At 29.8% G+C, this 18937-nt stretch overlaps 1 protein-coding gene across 1 annotated transcript; it reads left to right on the top strand.

Annotated features, from left to right (window-relative positions):
* Positions 1–3065: 3065 nt before the first annotated feature.
* On the top strand, positions 3066–9020 carry LOC129309426 (uncharacterized). The gene is given in 12 exon segments (XM_054951003.1): positions 3066–3369; positions 3503–3624; positions 4353–4453; positions 4907–5102; positions 5182–5274; positions 5802–5861; positions 6016–6090; positions 6657–6696; positions 6699–6736; positions 7427–7773; positions 7847–8026; positions 8783–9020. Coding segments are annotated over 11 exon segments (1296 nt in total). The 5' UTR covers positions 3066–3212; the 3' UTR covers positions 7914–8026; positions 8783–9020.
* The last annotated feature ends 9917 nt before the right edge of the window (positions 9021–18937 follow it).

Here is an 18937-nt window from a genome sequence, read left to right as displayed (position 1 = left end):
AAATTAAATTAAATAGTTTAGTAAAAATATTCTTACAAGTCTATGTCTTCTTCATTTCTGTCATAAGTTTGTAATGGAGGGAGCATAAAAAGACAATAGTGTTGCTTTTTATTGAAAGAACAAATAACTGTCAATGGTCCCTGTTAAATATGATACAAGTTAAAATAAATTCATATTGAAAAAAACTATTAATTATAAATTGATCCTTATGAGTGCACATATGGAGCCATAAAAATGTCCTTTTTAACTTCACATATTCTCTATTGGAGGTATTCAGCCCTTAACTCTGGAGTATTACCTTTCTCTGTCATGTGATGAGGACAAAGGAATTCAAGCTTATCACTTTTGCCCGATGTAATGCACAAATGATCAAGGTACCTACAACAATGCAATTATATTAGTTTACTAAACTTGATGATTAAGTTTACTTACAATAATGCAATTATATTAAAGAAAAACATATTTACATAATAAATAGTTCAATGTGTGGTGTGGTAAGCTAATTATTAGACAGAAGTTGAACCAAATCTTCCCTGTTCAATTGTTACTATCATGTCTTTCTTACCCACAACCTCCGGATCCATTTCTAAACTCTTGAATTGAATGATTAATCATACGTCGTTAAGATCATTCGCTAATGTAGAGTCAACGAGAGTTGTGGAAGTTTTAGGAGATTCGGTGAGAAAAGCTTCTGCATAATAAAAAGGCAAGAACTAGTTAATAAAAAACATATATTAAGAAGTTGCTATATAATAAAAATTCATGAAATTTCATACCACAGCTTGAAGCAGAATCACAAGTCTCTTGGATCATAGGATAAAATTGCCAACAACTTCAACCACAGTCTTCACCTCATCAGTAGGAAATGAAACCAAAGCATCTGGCACTTTTGGATCTGCAACCACACTCTGACTTGATCATCTTGAATTTGCTTGTGGTGAATGGTTGACCCCAAATTGTAGATGCTACTAAGAGCAACCAAATGTTTATCAGAATCTTCCAGAAATATCTTACACGATTCACCAATGTTGTCACCAGAAGAACCCTCTGACAAACGCTCAAAAACATTACTCCCTTTTATACTATGAAATACAGGAGATGTATGAACTGGTTTAGCAGTTGTCCCCTGTGTGAGCTCATCATGCTCATCATCTCCTCCTTCACTTGCTCTTTCATTTGTAGAAGCGAAGCTGCAAATAAAGCTTCAAACTCATCCTTAATCTACTTCCTTACAGTGGATATCAATACATCAAGCTTTTCTCTAGTCACTACACCTCTTGAATTGGGACATGCAGGTGCTCTAAAGTAGTCCTTAATGCCCATACCATATCCAACGCCCCTCACATGACCCGAATGCTCTGGTTTGCATGTAGCAACTATTAAGATATCATTTTTGCCCTTTGAAATGAAGCTTCCTTGGGCTTGTTGCTCCTTAAGAGCATTCTATAATATAAAAATAACAATATTAATTAATAATATATATACAATTGTATAGAAATTTAAAGGAACAAGGAATAATAATTTTACTCATAATCCTCTCGGCAATCTCCCGTACTGTCTCACTTGTATAGCCTCCTTTCTTGCACTGATGTCCATGTCTCCATTCTCCGCTCGAGAGACAGGTGATGATGGAGAAAGGAGTATGGAAGGATCAGACTTAGCTTCTTCTTCTCTCTTCTTCTGTTTCTCTGCCATCAATATATCATCAACTCTAGCATAACATCCACAAGACAGGGTGTGAGGGCATTGATTCTGTCGAGCAATTTCTCGCCTTTTAGCTCGTTTTTCCCATTAATAAATTAAATTTTAGATTTTATAATTGAAGTAAATATAAATAAAACTTAAATCAATTAAAAATTAATAGACCAAAGCTTTTTCAGAAGTCTAAATCCTAACAATTTCTTCCCAAGTATCTTCATCAAGGAACTGATATGTATCAAGAGTATTGGGACAAGCCTGACCCTCTGGCACCTCAACAAAGATATATCTTTTAACAAGATAGTCTTAAAATTTCTCCAACATGTTTCATAGTAAGAAATCAATTTGTGTTGACAATCTTGATTAGATGGAACATCATATGTGAACTACAATGAAGACATACGATAATAATCAGTAATTAACCAATAATATATAATTATAAAAAATTTAATTTTTAATTATTTACCTAAATACTTTCCAAATCTGTTCCTTCGCACGTTTTGGGACATCAGGCCAGTTTTCAAACAAAATAGGAGGCTTGGTACGCGATGGAAGGCCAAGAAAACTAACAAACTTGACTTTATGTGGCCTTATCGGATTCCATCTTCGGTCAAATGGAATTGATAACCTACGCCCAACACTCCTATTTAAAGTCAAATCTTTCAATCGTGTGCCATGTCTCCCCCTCCTCACAGACTGGCTCTGACTCGGCTCCTCACTAGGGGTGCCCTGACTCGGCTCCGCACTGGGAGCAACATCACTAATTGATTGGCTTGTAGTGGGCTGGCTCTGAGTGTCATTACCTTGATTCTCCGTATTCCTATTAATTCAAATAAATGAAATTAATTAAAAAAATCAAAGATAAAATAATTAAGAAAAATAATCCCACAATATAAATTTAATTGAATTAAATTAACATATTTTAATTTCAAAACTAAACTCATATAGGAATATTCTCCCATATCCTTTTATAGTGATAACTTCTTATAGCATGTTCATCTCTACTTCATCTACCACGTCCAAAATTGGTAGCCCACTTGAGAAGTTAGGAGTTTTAGAAATATCAAAATTTAATTCATGATCGTCATTACTATCAATCATCTTTTTACACCAGGTTGCCATGCCCCTGGTGTAAAAAGTTGGTTTTTTACACCAGGTGAACCTTCACTCGGTGTAAAAAGTGTCAAATACTTTAACATGATTATGAAAATGCTATCGCCTTAATTTTTTACATCTTTTACCTTTCAACTGATGTAAAAAATACCTTATAAATTTTATATTTTGTATTAGTATTTTATTTTTCGATACAAAACCCCAGCCGCTAATAACTCCTTATAAACAGAGTTTTCCATGTCTGGTGAGTTTTTCGAGAGCAGGTTCATGACTTGTGTTGTGAGTGCACCTGCAAACAAGTTCGCCTTGCAACTACTAGAATTTACGACATGACAAATGCATTAAAGTGAAATTTCATTATTGTTTTGACTACGACCCAGGACGACAAATCCGCCACTGTCATGAGGTTCAGGTTTCGTCCTCATTACTCACCTCACTCCCATTCTTACCCAACTGATCATCGACGAATCACGGAGTCTTCCGACTTGGAAGCAAAATGGCCGAGGTTTACCGTAACCTTAGTTCTTGCTGCTGTTTCCGTGACCGCTTCTGTGTCCGGTATCAACTTTAAACTCTGCCTTCCCTTTCGTTCTTTGTTTATTATCTTTTTATCCTGTTTGGCTCCGCTCAAGCTTCAAACTTCTCAAACCCCAACCCTCAAGAACTTCATGCAAGATATTGAAATTGGCAGTGTACTTGTTCAAGACGAAAACGAAAGCTTTGAAATCCAAGCTTCGTAAGCTCGAGGCATCTCTCAAGTCTTCCTTAGAGAAATGCGCCTCTGAGAGGCAAGGTCGGATTAGGGCACAGCAGGTTTCTTTCCTTCCCTCACTTGTTTGAATAGAAAGTCAAACTTTATCCTCTTGGAGTTGTTCTTGAAATATTAATATGAATGACTAAGTGGCAAGATTAAGCAGTTTGATTCTTATTGCTTACATTTCCTTCATCTCAATTAAGTTTTAGCATACAAGGCATGTTGACCATGTACTTTGTTTACACTTCAAACAGACAAGGCTTTCGCGTGAGAACACTAGAAATTTGTTTTTGGGCTAACGAACATAGCGGAGATATTAGTAAAACCAATAACTGGCCTTAAATTAAGAAGAGGTTGTTTTTTTAAAAAAAAAAAAAAATGGGTGCCAGGTGGGAAGTGATGGGGAGAGACAGGAACACAATCTAAAGCATTGTTTTCATCTTATAAACTTGTTCCAAAGACAGTCTAAGCTTTCAAGTTGAAGAGGCCTTATATGTAAATTCACTTGGTTCACGAGAGAGTGACCCTTGATGAATGTGGTGAATAATATTTGATAGAACTTGGATTCTTTATTGTTTAAACTTAAAGGACGGTTTTGTAAAACATGGTGGCTAACTATATGCCCAATTGACTTTAGATTATTGTCTATCTTTTATTAAATTTAATCTTATCTATACTTGGCATGCATTCTTGGGTCAGTGTATAAAGCCTAAGAGCCTTCATGTTATTGTTGCTATTTGCTACTTTCTTTTCTCTTTTACTAATTTCTTTGATTGAGTATTTGCAGGCCTTGAGAGAAGCACGAACACAGCCTAAAAGTGAAAACTTAGAGGTGAATTACTATCCCATGACACCTATTGGCATCATCCAATCATGCTTCTCTACAAGGTAAAATATTTGTGGATTATTTCATATCTTAATCGATGATTAAACAGTCCATTTGTGGGAGCTTGACAATTATTTAAACTTAAAATTGCCAAGTCTTGCAGTTTAAATTGTTTTTCTGTTGAAATGCAATGATTCAAAACACCATTCTTTCCCTAGGATTCAGAAGCTGGATTTTGAGTTCAGTCCATTTTATCAGACAAAAAAGAAGTGACAACTGCATTATTGACAGTTAGAGTGATTTCTTTGGTTTGCTTCCATTATAACAATTTATGCTAACTCCATAGGAGCCACTTGGGGTCCGTTCAGGTAGATAAATCATGTTCTAATCTGCCGCCTCTAAGACCTTAGGCCAAAACTCTCAATCTGGTGGAGTCCATTCTTGTGCTTAGTGGGCATCATGCCTGGTTCCTGCTTGATGCTCCATTCATTAACTATCACCTGACATACATGCAGAAATGGAACGCCAAGGCAACCATTACTTGTACCTCTTGCTAGAGCATCTTTGATTTTCAATACAACTCGTGTACCTCCAGCATCACTCGAGGGTCTTTCGGAATATTCTCATTGCTGGGTCATATATGTATTTCATTTAAATACAGATCTTGAGAAGTTATGGAATGATCCATCTAAGTCAAAGTTCAAGGCAAAGGTGTGTTGCTATCTTGTATATGGGTATCTTCTTGACACTCTTTCTGTTGAAAAATAACTTCTGGGGGATGGATATTTAGGTGAGGGTTCCAAGATTGCAAGGTGGAAGAAAGGGAGTGTTTGCCACACGATCCCCACATCGTCCTTGCCCCATTGGACTGACAGTTGCAAAGGTGATATTGGCTCTGTGTTGATGTTTCTGACAAGCTTGCTGAGACAGACATATGTTTGCATGATTTTATGGGGCTAATAATATAACTTCAGCTTGATGGATTAGTAGATTATTTAATTTAGGAGACCATCAAACTACCTAGACGATGATGTCCCTGAAAATATCAGCTCTTAATAGATATCTATACATATCCTCATAGCATTTCTGAATTGTTGCTTGCTTCTTCTTCTTCTGTTTTTTTTTTTTTAAAATCCTGTAAGATAATATCAGTGATTCAAGGTTCTTGTTCACATTTATAGTGGTTGCACACATTTAGTCAACTTGATATCTCTCCCCACCCTACCTAGTACAGATTTAGCTTGTGAAAGGAAGTGATTTTTGTTCTGCTGGAGTACCCGCAATTTTCATTAAAATTATGTGCAAATTAATTATTGAAATTAAAAATACTCCTTTTTCCTTTTTCTCTCTTGAAACAAACAAAATGTAGTAGTCCTAGTTTTCTTTCCATGAGCTAACTGTATTTTACAGGTGGAAGCCGTCCAGGGAAATATAGTTTTACTCTCTGGTGTGGACCTAGTTGATGGAACTGTAAGCTGTCTGATCTATGCTTCCCTGTGCTAACATTACAGTAATTATGTGTTATTTAGGTTATTGATTGTTTTGTTTTACTATGAACTTGATACTGGGTTCTATAATAATGATGCATGGGAAATCATGGCTACCATCTGAACATCATCAATAGCCAGTGCTTGATGTCAAGCCCTATCTACCGTACTGTGACAGCATTGTGGAAGCAAAAGTGCCGAATTGGCTGATGGTAATGATCCATTATCCTTTGTTTGTATTAAATGCTGCTTATGCTTTGGTCGTTTTAAACAAAAGATCTGTGTTTAGTGAGGAATGTGGGATATTGCAGTTCTTGTGTGGCATAGGTTATGTTATAAGAGCATGATTTTTTGCTTTGTATGAAATAAAGTGTTGCCAGTGTAAGTGGCAGCTCATTGGAGGATAAATTTCACATACATCTAATAGGAGAGATCTGTTATTAATCTTATGGTAGATTTTGTAAACTGGGCAGGAGGAGAGTGTTAAATCTGGAAGATTCATTTCTTCAATGATTTTTCGCTAACTTAGAATAATCATTCCCTAGATGCCATATTTAGTCATTCCATGTGGGAAGAAAGAGATTCACAACTATCATACTTGTTAGTAGTCTATAAAATCCTGATCATATATTCCAACAATTATCTTTACCAATGATCCGCATAAAACTATAGAAGATAATTAAATATCTGAGTAGCATTAATTTTTTTCTTTCATCTCAGGCATATGGAACCATGATATTTGATTTTCTGTTTTTGATGAAGTTCACTGCTTTTTCAGGAGGATAACTTACTTGCAGTGGCTTCTGTAAGCTTCTCAGATGACTTACTTCCGCCCTAGAAAATTGCTGGAGAATAGCTGTGAGTTGTTAATGGCTTACTTGAAATATTGAACTCAATGCCTGCCTCTGCATTGTCTAGCGTCGTGTACCTATATGATTTAGGACAAAATTTAAGCACAGTTTTTAAGATGTCTGCTGCCATGTTCTCCAATAAAACATGACAGATTAATATTTTTATGGCTCAGCACCACTTGATTGACTATTTCAATAAAGTTTCTTCACATGCTTTGTTTTGGTGGGAGAATCTCATACGAATCACCTGAAAATCTTATGTTTTGTTAGTTAATTCAATACTTCAATACCCTTGATAAGTGCATAGTCATGATTCATGATGGATTCTGATATATAAAATTTATTGACTTGCAAAGATGGATATCTTGTTCAAGAAATAGTGTCCCGAAATACCAAAACGTTTTTCAGTCCATAAAATACTCTGCCTTGCACAAACACTCTTAATCATAACAATTTCTGTGAATGATGTAAAGACTCTTTTGTGCATGCATCTTAGTAACTTCGTAAAGCCTGCTTGCATTTTCTGCATGACTAAGATGATTTGTAGCTAATGAGACTTCTCAGTTCATAATGAAATACTGAAAATGGAGCGGTACCATCTAAGTTATAGGTTGTCATGTAATGTGTGTGTGTGTGTCTTTCTTCCTTTTATTACCACTCATTTGGATGATATCTGATGACTTGCTTGCTGCCTTAGGGAAAGAGATCACTTTATGCATCAGCAGGCGAATTCCAAGGCTTGATAAAGCAGGTTCTTTCATGGGATATTCGGTCAGTTAGTCAACGGAAGAGACCTCATGATGCCATCCCAAAGAAAGACAATGATGAACAGAATGGTGACTCTTGTGACATGGATGAGAACCAAGATGAAGCAGCTTGCACGCTTGAAAGAGAGCAGACTTCTCTATATTCCAAGGAAGTAATTTATCACCTTATTTTGGAGGGACTGGATATCTCCTATAGAATTGATGACAATAGTAATGTCATCGTTGAAAAGGTGTCACCTTTTGCCGGCCTAAGCAATGATCGTAATTTCGTAGCCAGGTTCTTTCTTTGTGTCTTGAAGTCTATTGCTCATGTAAAGTTACTTTTTGACACAATGTATGTTTGCTCTCAGGCTGCCAACATCACCAGCAATAGTTTCGCAAGGAAATGATTTATTGAACCGTGAGCCACATTTGTAATGAAATTGAGATTGAGTGAGTACAATTCAAGGTACAGATCTTCAAGCATTAGTGTCCAGTATCTGTCTGATGATGCAAGCATCATTAGAGCATTCACTCTTTCTGATGTCCAGGTAACTCATTTTTGTCATTAAAACACATTTATGTTTTTATCATTCAGATTTTAGACTATTTCTCATGTATCACACACATTAATGTTTGTTCCAGGGAACATACAACAATAGGTCCCTGTATTTTAATTGCATTTTGTTTTCAGTCTCCATTGTTTTATTTCGTCGTTTTCATTCCCTTAAGTTTGATCCATCTGCAATGTTAGTCCATGTAGTTTTAAAAATGCACATAAGGCCCATGAGCTAGTGCCAAAATAATTAATTTTCATGACATGAATTTAATTCTGTTGACCCCTTTACTGACATGTACTTGATATTTCCTTTGCCTCCTAAATTTTGTTTAAGCCAAATGTAAAAGAAAGGTTTTTTTCTCTATTTATCTTTTATTTTCAATCATATCTAGTCAATTTATTTTCATTTCATCATCATTTTTTTACCATATCAGTAAAGAGGTTAGCAGAGTTACAATGAAAATATCTCCGTCAGTGCCATCTCATAGTTTATATGTGCATTTTTAAAACTACAGGAATTAAAAATAAAACGCAATCAATGTAGAGCGACCTATTGTTGTGTACATCATGAAGGTCCCTGATACATTTGTTCAATCTACATACATCAATCTTATACTGAAATTCTTGATCGTGTTCTCCCCCCCCCCCCTCTTTTTATTTATATTAATTATTTCTGATTTTTTAATACAGTAAATGAAGATCTAACTAGATCCTTATAGAAAATGTTGGATGATATTTGTGGATGCAGAGACAATGAAACGATGCTTTCAACTCCTAGCAACTGATCCGGACGATGACATTCCGTTAATTAGTGAACCTGTGCAAAACTGCAAACCATGGCTACCAGATACTCCCTCCGGGCTTGACCCCAAAAAAAAATTCCTCTAGTCCTATTTATAAGACACTTTTTAAAAGTAATTTTTAGTTTAAAATACAGGTATCTTGTAATAATTATTTTTTTTTTAATTTTACCCTTTCTTGATTAACCTGAAAGTTTTTAATATAATTTTATTATTATTTAAAGTTAAGGGTAAAAATAAAAGTATATCTTATCTTTTTATGATATAAAAAAAAATTAACTTTTTTAATATGTGTGAAACAGTTGGAAATGTCTTATAATAAGAATCGAAAAAAGTATTCAACTATGAATCTGTCAAATGTTCTCACTTTTGACTATTTCATCTTCAAAACCTACCAAAGTTATCCAGCACTGGATATGTGATTTAGGAGATTGTGTTAGATTATATTATTTTGTTGAACGATTTTCAAACTTTGCTGCAGATGTTTTGTGCTCAAGACAAGTTTAAAAGCTTGATTTGCAGATAGTAACGTGTTTTGCTGGCAAGTATGATAGTAATGTTTCCTACTAGATGATTGCCTTGTGGTTCTTTATTTATCTATTACTATTTGAGCAAAAAAAAAAAAGTTGCAAAATGTCAAATGGTATAAAAGATTGATGGTATTTTTTCGATGAGAAAAATGTGTAATATATAACTATAAATTAGTATGGAAAATATTATTTCTTTTATAACTTTCCTAATTTAGCAATGCTAATTTTGTAATAATGATTTTATGTTAACATAATATTTTATCTTGTATTGAATTTGGATGATCTCAGGCCATTCGATGCAAGAGATTCCCCCCCTAATTTTTTAGTTTATTTTTGGCGTTAATTAAGCAAAAGGGAAAGATTAGGCACAAATTCTCACTAGTTTTTGTGCTCATCCTTACTTTCCTTTCATTGCAAAAAAAAGAAATCAACTCAATCAAGACTCAGAATCTGAATTCAAGGTAACAGATATAAAGTAAAATTGTTATTGGTTATATTTTTATGATTTTGATTTATTTGCTGACCAACAAAGGATGATTAAATTGGTAATGATGTAGTTCGTGATTTACGTGGTTGTGACATCAAATCTAATTATAGCTTTTAAAGCCACAAGGTATACCTTGGCTTTGGTAGTCTGTCAAGACTTAAATCACTTAAATTTGTATTTATAAAAGAAAAAAGAGGAAAGATTTATTTTTCTTTTTTTGATTATTTTCAGATATTCATTTATTGAAATTAATCTTATTTGAGGGAAAGCTAAACATTAAATTTATTGCAATTTTATTTATTTTTCAGCAAGAACACCTATGGATTTTATTGTCAATTATTCTTTTTCAACATGTTAGAGTCATGAAAATTGAATAAAACATTTCAATTTGAATAAAAATAATAAGTTGAAAAATAAAATCTTGGAAAGTATGGAATTGTTTGAAATTATTTTTATTTTATTGTTTTGATAACTGATATTTTGTAAAATATGTTCTAAGAATAAAAAAATAATGAAAATAAATATTTTTCTCATTCTCCCGTATTCTCAAAAACAATAATTTTAAAATACCTGAAAGTTGTTTAACTTGTTTTCATTTTTCTGTTCTTCAAAATAATATTTTATTTTTTATTCTCTAAAATATTTTTTAAAAATACATTATTAAACAGATTTTTTTATTTTTTTATTCTAAAAAATAAAAAACTATTTTTAAAATAAATTGTCAAACAAACCCTATGATTCTGAAGCACCACAACATGAAGGAATATGAAGGACTTGCTCCCTAAATTAACTTTTTATGCTTGTTATAAGGAATCTTTTTGGCTAAATGACAGCCTCAAATTTTCTCTGTAAATATTTTGTCCTTTTTGGTTCGTCCCGACCTCATTGCAATTTCCACAGAATCATTCCCTACCTCATTACTATTACATGACATGGAAAGAGTAATAGACACCAGACACGAAGGGAAAAAAAAAAAAATTCAATAGTTGAAACTCAATTATTAAATTTTAATTTGACGCCACTCAAAACTTATAATTTTGATTCAATTAAAATGATCAACTAATAATAGTCAAATTGAGTAAAAAGCCTCTTATTTCTTTTAAATAAATTGAACGTTTTAACGTTTGTACATGAAAAAGATCATATTAAAAAAACTGTTATTAATTGGTTTTAAAAATGCTCAAATTGAAACTGATAATATTAGATACAATATAGCTATATTAAACAAGATTAAAAAAAAATAGGATTTTGGTAGTCATAATATGGTGTGTTTATCTTTATCTCTATTTTTTTTTTTTTTTTGCATACAGAAGTTTATGTGAGTTGAATTTCAAAATTTATCAAGGCCAATGCATGTTTTCAAGCTAAAAAAACTTACATATCATCCACCAATAAAGCTTTCAGGTTGACAATGTTCTCACAACCTTGTACATTATAAATCAAATCATTAAAAAATTGGATTCACCTTACATGACAGCTAAAAGCATTTCACGTCTCTTTCTGTTTTTTTTTTTTTGGCACTTGTCAGAAGAAATCTTGATTAGATCCTTAAGTCATATGGGCCTTTATTTTAGGCATTAAAAAAAAAGGACAGAGAGATCATCCTGGGGCCTTTTTCTCTAGAGAAGCCCAAATGTGCCCTGAAGATTTCATACCAACCAAAATTTTTCAATTTTTTTAACTTTACTTTTGAACCATTTCAATTGAATTGTAATATTTAACGTTTTATTTTAAAATGGATTAAAAACATTCAAATTAACCTTTTTTTGACCTGCCATATAAATTAACTTGAACATATGAAAAGAAGATATAAGTAATTGAATTGAGAGAAAAGAATTTAATATACCATTTCAATACATTCTTGGGTTTAATTTGTATATGAATATAAAAAAAATTATATTTGAAAGTCAAATTGTTGACTCAAATCATACATCCGACAGTGGGTGATTTGGCATTTGAAAAAAAAAAAAACAGAGAGAGAAGAAGAAAAGAAAGGAAGAAGATGAGAGATGAAATGGGAAAAGCGATTAGAAAAAGAAAGGAAAAGAAAAATAAATTCACAATCAAGGGTTGGACCACCAAAACACTGACGTCTCCTTTTCACAGTTGGAGACTCAAATCTGTCCTCATATACGAACTTGTCAAAGGGAAAAAAATATCATATGAAATTAATTTTTTACTAAGTATATGCCTATAACATGCACACATTGTCATCATTTTAAATATAAGGTATTTTTTTTAAGGTCTTATGTTTCCAGTTTCCTTATATAAAGTATTTTGCAAATTTTAAGGATGATTATTATCTTTTTACCCAAAACGTTCTTACTATAGTGTGTCGAAATTACTTTCCTCATATAAAGTATTTTTCACGCATTTTTTTCAATGAAAAAATGATTCATAACTCAAAAGAGTTTACAAGCAACGAACAAGTTAAGACCAACTTTTCATTAGCCACCACATTATTATAATAAGGTCGCAGTTAATTTTTCTTTGAAAGATACCTAATCAATCTAAAGCATTTTTAGCCAATTAGTGGGTGTTAAAATTGACTTCCACATACATAAATTTTAAGGACATAACTTAGTCCTTATGAAAAGGAATTTAACTTGACCTAGTATGTGGGTGAAACTAATATTTTCATTTTTAAGTAAGAGATTGATCGCTTCTGTATAATCAGTGAATACTCTAACTCTTTAAAAACCTTTGCTTCAATATAATTGTAAGCCATACAAGATAGCTATGGCCTTAATGGTAGCCAGTCCTATAATAGTATGGTCCATTCCTTATGCATTAAACAAGAGTAAAATTGGAAAAATTTGAAAACTTAATTCTTGGTGGGTACGCATTAGGTAAAAATGACATTATACTTGAAATGGAAGTAATAGTGACATTTTATTTTGTTCAAATTTTAACATAGACTCAGTCAAAAATTTTTAATTTTCGGGAGATATAAACGAGACCCATAGAGTTTTATACTCTGTCTCCTCTTTTATTTTTAAAAAATAAAGTTTTAAACCTAAAATTGATTTAAAAAAGAAAATTAAAGTTAGAGGAGTAGCTGGAAGACAATAGAGATGAGGTGGGTTTGCATGTGCAATAATTGTGGAGCTTGAAAGATTGGTATGAGATCCCAAAACTCAGTTCCACAATAGAATTTAAGAATGGTCGGTTGGGGGTTGCTTCTGAGTTGGGAATGCGAGCTTCATGTATCACATTAATTGGAATAATTTTCAGAAATCGATTTTGGTCCAGAAACTCCGTTTTGACATAAGCTAATCTAACTTGCTTTCAATTTTCAATTCTTGCTGTTGAACCTCAATTATTTTGTCAGAATTGTGAAACTATCATATACACCCCAGGTCGTGAACTAAACTAAATCCATTTTGAGTCACTCAAAAAACTTCATCGCATAGAACATATGGGTGCAGCATCTTCTACCGCTATTATATAAATCTTAAAGGACTACTAGTATATATATAATATTATTTATTAAATAAAATTCAAGATATTTAATAACATGTAAATTTATCAATATTTATATTATAAAAGGCAGTGTTTCTTGTAAAGGGTTTGTGTATTCTACTTCAACAGACGGGAAATAAATAAATAATAATAATAAGAACAATAATAATAATAATAATGATAATAATAATAATAATGGAAAATTAAACTCTTACTCCCTCCGTTTAAAAATGTAAGGTATTTTTTGAAAAGTTAGATATTAAAAAATATAAGACATTTTTAGCCTTTTGAGCTGTAATCATTACCTTTTTTTATAGTGACTTTATATTTATTATAGGATGTTTAATAAGAATAAATATAAAAAGATAAAGTTAGTTTAAAAGTAGATAATTACTTTATTAAAAAGTAAGATTTTAATAAATTTAATAATATTATATACTTGAAATTAATATTTACACTTTAAAAAAGTAATGCCTTTTATAATAATTTGTATATTTAAAATTAATTTTGATCAAATCATCCAAACATCTTTAATTATATCAAAATTAAATTTAAAAAACAATATCCAACCATTTTAACATTATAATATAATCAATATAATTGAAATTAATATATAATCAATTTTTTATAATTAATTATATTTAATTAAAATTCAAAAGAGCTCTATGACTTTAGAAACATTTATCCAGACACCCCACGGTTTCCAAAACTCTATTTCCTTTCGCAGATGAGGGTGACTTTTGCTATTCTTCCATCAAAATGAGGAATTGACAATTGGAGTGTGGGGTATCGGAATTAGGAAATTCATTCCTGCGAGCTGTTTAGAATAATACAGCTTTTTCCATTTTTTTTAAAGAATATCAACTATGCAATTCTTTTTAATATAAAAATAATCAAGGGCCATTGAGATCCTTGGAGCGTAATTAAATGCTTATGGTGCCATCATGGTTCATGAATATCATAATTGATATTTAGTGTACATGTAATTAAATTTATTTCACGTTAATACATTGATTTATTTTTTAATTGGATTAATTTTATCTATATTACATTATAAAAATGAATACCTTTTATTGTAATTTGCATATTCAAAATTGATTCTAAAAAAATTATCCAGACATTTTTGATTTATCAAAATTAATTTTAAAAAATATTATCTATACATCCTTACGTTCTATTAATATTTTTTTTTTCCAATTGAAATCTAAACATATCTAGTTATTATAGATTTTTTTTAGAAATATTGCTTGATTTAAAATATAAGATATTGGATAGATAATTATACCCTTATTTTATCATTTTTTATTCAAGTAATAATTAATAATGGTGTTTTGAATAATTCAAAAGTTATATTTATTCCACTCAAGGATATGATAGGAAAAATGTAAATTTTTTTTTAAAAAATCAAGAATTTAATAACCAACTTTTTTTATATGCGTAAAAAATTACCCCCTTCAATTCAAAATATAAGCAGTTTTTAAGAAAAATACACCTATTAATAAAGTCTTCATTTTCATAAAATTATATTTTGCTTTTCCCTTTTACTCTAGTCCCAATTACCAATACACTTTATAATGAGTAAGAGATATATTTATACAAATATTTATGTTAATAAATATAATAGGTAAAATGAGAAAAAAATTTATATGTATTAGGTTGCTTATATTTTGAATTGAAATTAATTAAAGAAAAATGCTTATATTTTGGACCATAGGGAATAATTAACAATGGTTTATAAACTTCATACTATGATTTAGAAGAGGTATTAGCTGGTAGCTAGGTATTATGGCTTAGTTAAATTATAAGCTTAGTACCATATTTTGTAAATTTTAAGAGGTTAAGAGAGTATTTTAAAACATTCAAAAGAATCTAGAATGTTTCAAAATGTTTTAGAAACATTTGGAACAATTCAAAATTATCTAGAACAATTTAGAAGGATAAAGAAGGTTCTAAAAGCTTATGAAGAAATGTGAAAATGAATAGAATAATTTGAAATATTATAAAATATTCTAAAATGTTTCAAACATATTTTGAGATGGTCTTTAAAAAAGTATATGTAAATATATAGATATTTTATGTAGATATTTATATGGAGAATTTTAGAGAGAAGTAACAACTATAGAATCAAATTAATCTTTAGTGTCCATTTAAGAGACGGGATCATTATAGATAAAAAGGAAGGTCTATAATTATTTCTGTCGTTCTCATTTGTAACCATTATTAGATTCTCAAAGTAATACAACTTTTACATTTCTCAAGCTTTCATTTATTCCCTGCTCTAAAGGCTTTCATTTTTTAACTTTGTCAAGTATCCTTCTTTTCAACAAATAAGACTTACTTAGTACCTTCAAATAAAGAAAGTTTAAGTGCCATGTGGATTGAAAGACTGGCCTCGTGACATAAGCCCACTTCATCACCTATTTAAGAAATAGATCAGGCCAAATTCAAGTTCTTTATTAAACTTATTTAGATAAATAGGTGAGACTTATTTTTACAAGACTTGTCCTATTAGCCAGGTTCACCTATTTGCATTATTATTATTATTATTATTATTATTATTATGCAATTGGTTAATTAAGTTGTGCATGTATAAATTTTAATAGACCTAACCATTATTTAAAGCCTAATATTTAGGCTTGTTTAAAAGGCTAAATTTTATGTAAACCTTTTAAATATGCTCATAGGCTAGGTCAGTCTTTTGTAGGCTCATGCGTGAGCTGAAAAAAAAAGTATTTTATAAATTTTAGGTTAGACTTAAATTTCTAACCCACCACATACTCAAATTTATTTAATCAGAATCTAACTAGGTTTAATTTATTTTTGCCTTTAAACTTAATACTATCTTTATCTTCAATTGTAAGTCACTTTTAAAAAAGATTTAATATCTCAAATATAAAATATTTTAAGAATATTAAAGTTTCATTAAATATGTTTATTTTAACATTTTTTTTTCTATGTATTTATTTTATGACTATTTCTTTTTTAATATGTTAAATGAATGATATTTTAAAATGTCTATATTTTTGTTTTGAAAAAATAAAAGTTGTTGAGATTATTTAATAAAATTTATTGATAAAAATTTTATTTAAAAATATTTTATAATTTAAGAGTAAATATTAAGAAATTAGTTATAAAAACACATAATTTTAATGCGTAGGGAATGTGGGGGCAAAGAATAGTGGGAGCGATAAGCAATCCCTTTCAGGCTTTCACCACCTTTGATTATTTTCATGGCATTTTAATTTTATTGCGCATAACTGCCCAACCGTCACCCCCCCTTGTGGAACCTTATCTCCTGCTAGTACAGGCAATCCACAAATGCTTGTTGGCCCGGGAAGGAAGGGAGAAGGGGGCAAATGATCGTATAGATCTCATAAGATAGATTTATTTATAATAAATTTTTTAAAATTTAAAACCTACAGTCAAAGTCTCTAAGACATGAGTGTAATTAAAATTAAATTATAAAAATAATACTATTTTATTTAAACATATATTACATCAATTAAATAATTAATTTATAACTACTTTATCATCCATTTGCAACTATAATTTTAACTTTTTATAATTTTAACTTCGCAAATTCAATAATTAAACAATTATACGTTACTAATAAAATTTAATATTAATTGTTTTCAACTACTGATATATGAAGTTACAGTTATAAAAAGTTAAAGTTATAGTTGTAAATTACTGATAAAATAGTTATAAATTATTTAACTGATATAATATATATATATATTTAATTACGTATTATTATCTTTTTATGTCAATTTCAAATTATATTCAAGTCCTAAGGGAGTTAGTTATAGTTTCTAAATAAATTTAGTGAGATTTATTTATAAATAAATTTGCTCGATGAAATTTATAAGTAATTGTCCCAAAAAAAAAAAAATAAAAATAAATACTTTCAAATAATGTAGATGATAATTTGATCTTTTAAAATGTCATAATATCAATAACGTTTTTAAAAAATTTTTCTCATTAAGGAATTAAAATAAATAACTAAATTACTCTTAGTTCAAATATCAATTTTCATTTATAAGTTTTGTTTCAAGATTCACAATTTTTTTCTTAAAATTATAAGAATTTAATAGTAATTCGCTACTTTATAATATAAATTCTAATATTTCTTAAGTATTATAAATATTAATTATTATTCATAAATTTTATTTTAATATTCATAATTTTTTTTAAAATAATATAATTGGGATTTGAAAACTTAAATTAAAAACAATTTAATTATTTGTATTAATTTGTTAATAATAAAAAAGTTTTTAAAAACTTTATTGATATTATAATATTTTAAAAAATTAAATAATTATTTATATAATTCGATAAAATTGTATTATTATTTTTTTTTAAAAAAACCACATATGGTTTTCAAATCACATTAATTTGCCAGCATTACTGGTTCCTATCACATCCTCATTAATTGTGCAAAATCTTTAACATCTCCTACTCCCACTTTCAAAACTTAAAAATACGGAGCAATGCCGAGGCAGACTCAAGTCACTCAGCCACTCTTCTCTCCGCGTTCGCTGGCATTCTTAAATTCCTCCCATTTAAATAATGTATATACTCATAATGTGCCACGTTACAGGGTTTTAAGGGAAGAAAAATTAATAGTCAAGTCCTCAAAAAATGAATCAATGATAATTATATTTTCAATTTTTTTAAAATTATAAAAATTAATTTAACCAGTTGTAATAGAAATTTAAATTGCAATTGATTTTTCAAAAAAATTATCAAAAATCTAATTGTCATTAAATCTCTCTTTTAAGACTAAGTATTATTCTCCCTTTTAAAAATATATTTGAATAGTGAACAGTCTACCTTTAAATTTTCAGTGTTGTCGTTTTTCTTTTTAAAAAGCCTTGTAAGACATATAAATTTTAGACATAATTATCAACCTATATTTAGAATTATTATTTATAACTGTTTGAATGAATTTTTATGACTCTTTTTTTTCAAAAATTTTTGTTAAAGATTTAACTATCATTTTTTTTAGCTTTACTATCATTCTCTTTTTTTAATAAAAGGCTTGTGATGTGGCACATTATGAGCATCTAGATTATTTAAACCGATAGGATTTAAGGATGATAAGATACACTTAGAGGACTTGGACCTGAAGCAGAGGGGCTCAATGGATCAAATAGAGCTCTTATGAATGTTAATTACCAATTCAATGTTTTAACTTTAAATCTACTTTTTTTTCTGTAAAAAGTAAAAAAATACTCTCATTTGATATCACAAGGTATTTTTAACTAAATTATACTTTTTAATAAATTGGTTAGTTGCTTTCAAAATTTCATACTCTTTTCATATTTATCCTTATTTAATAGGATGTTTCAATTAAAAATGTAATAATTACACTTCTAATTAAGAATATTTTTTTTAAATATTTTTAATTATACCTTAAAATACCTGGACTGTTTTATATTTTTTAACATCTTATCTTATAAAGAATGTGTTTTATTCATAGTTGTCAAACTCTTGAATTGACTCTACGAGTTTAACATTTTTACATTTTTAACTTATAAAATTATGTCAACTTGCTCATAAATTAACTCGGTTAAACTCACAAATTTAATTCTGAGTTTACTATTTTTATGTTTCTAACTTAT

The sequence above is a fragment of the Prosopis cineraria genome, unplaced genomic scaffold, assembly GCF_029017545.1.
Source record: "Prosopis cineraria cultivar Desert tree isolate PC_DT_omini unplaced genomic scaffold, ASM2901754v1 PC4, whole genome shotgun sequence".
NCBI lineage: Eukaryota > Viridiplantae > Streptophyta > Magnoliopsida > Fabales > Fabaceae > Prosopis > Prosopis cineraria.
The sequence above is the reverse complement of the archived record's forward strand: the minus strand, read 5'-3'. Positions and strand labels throughout refer to the sequence as shown.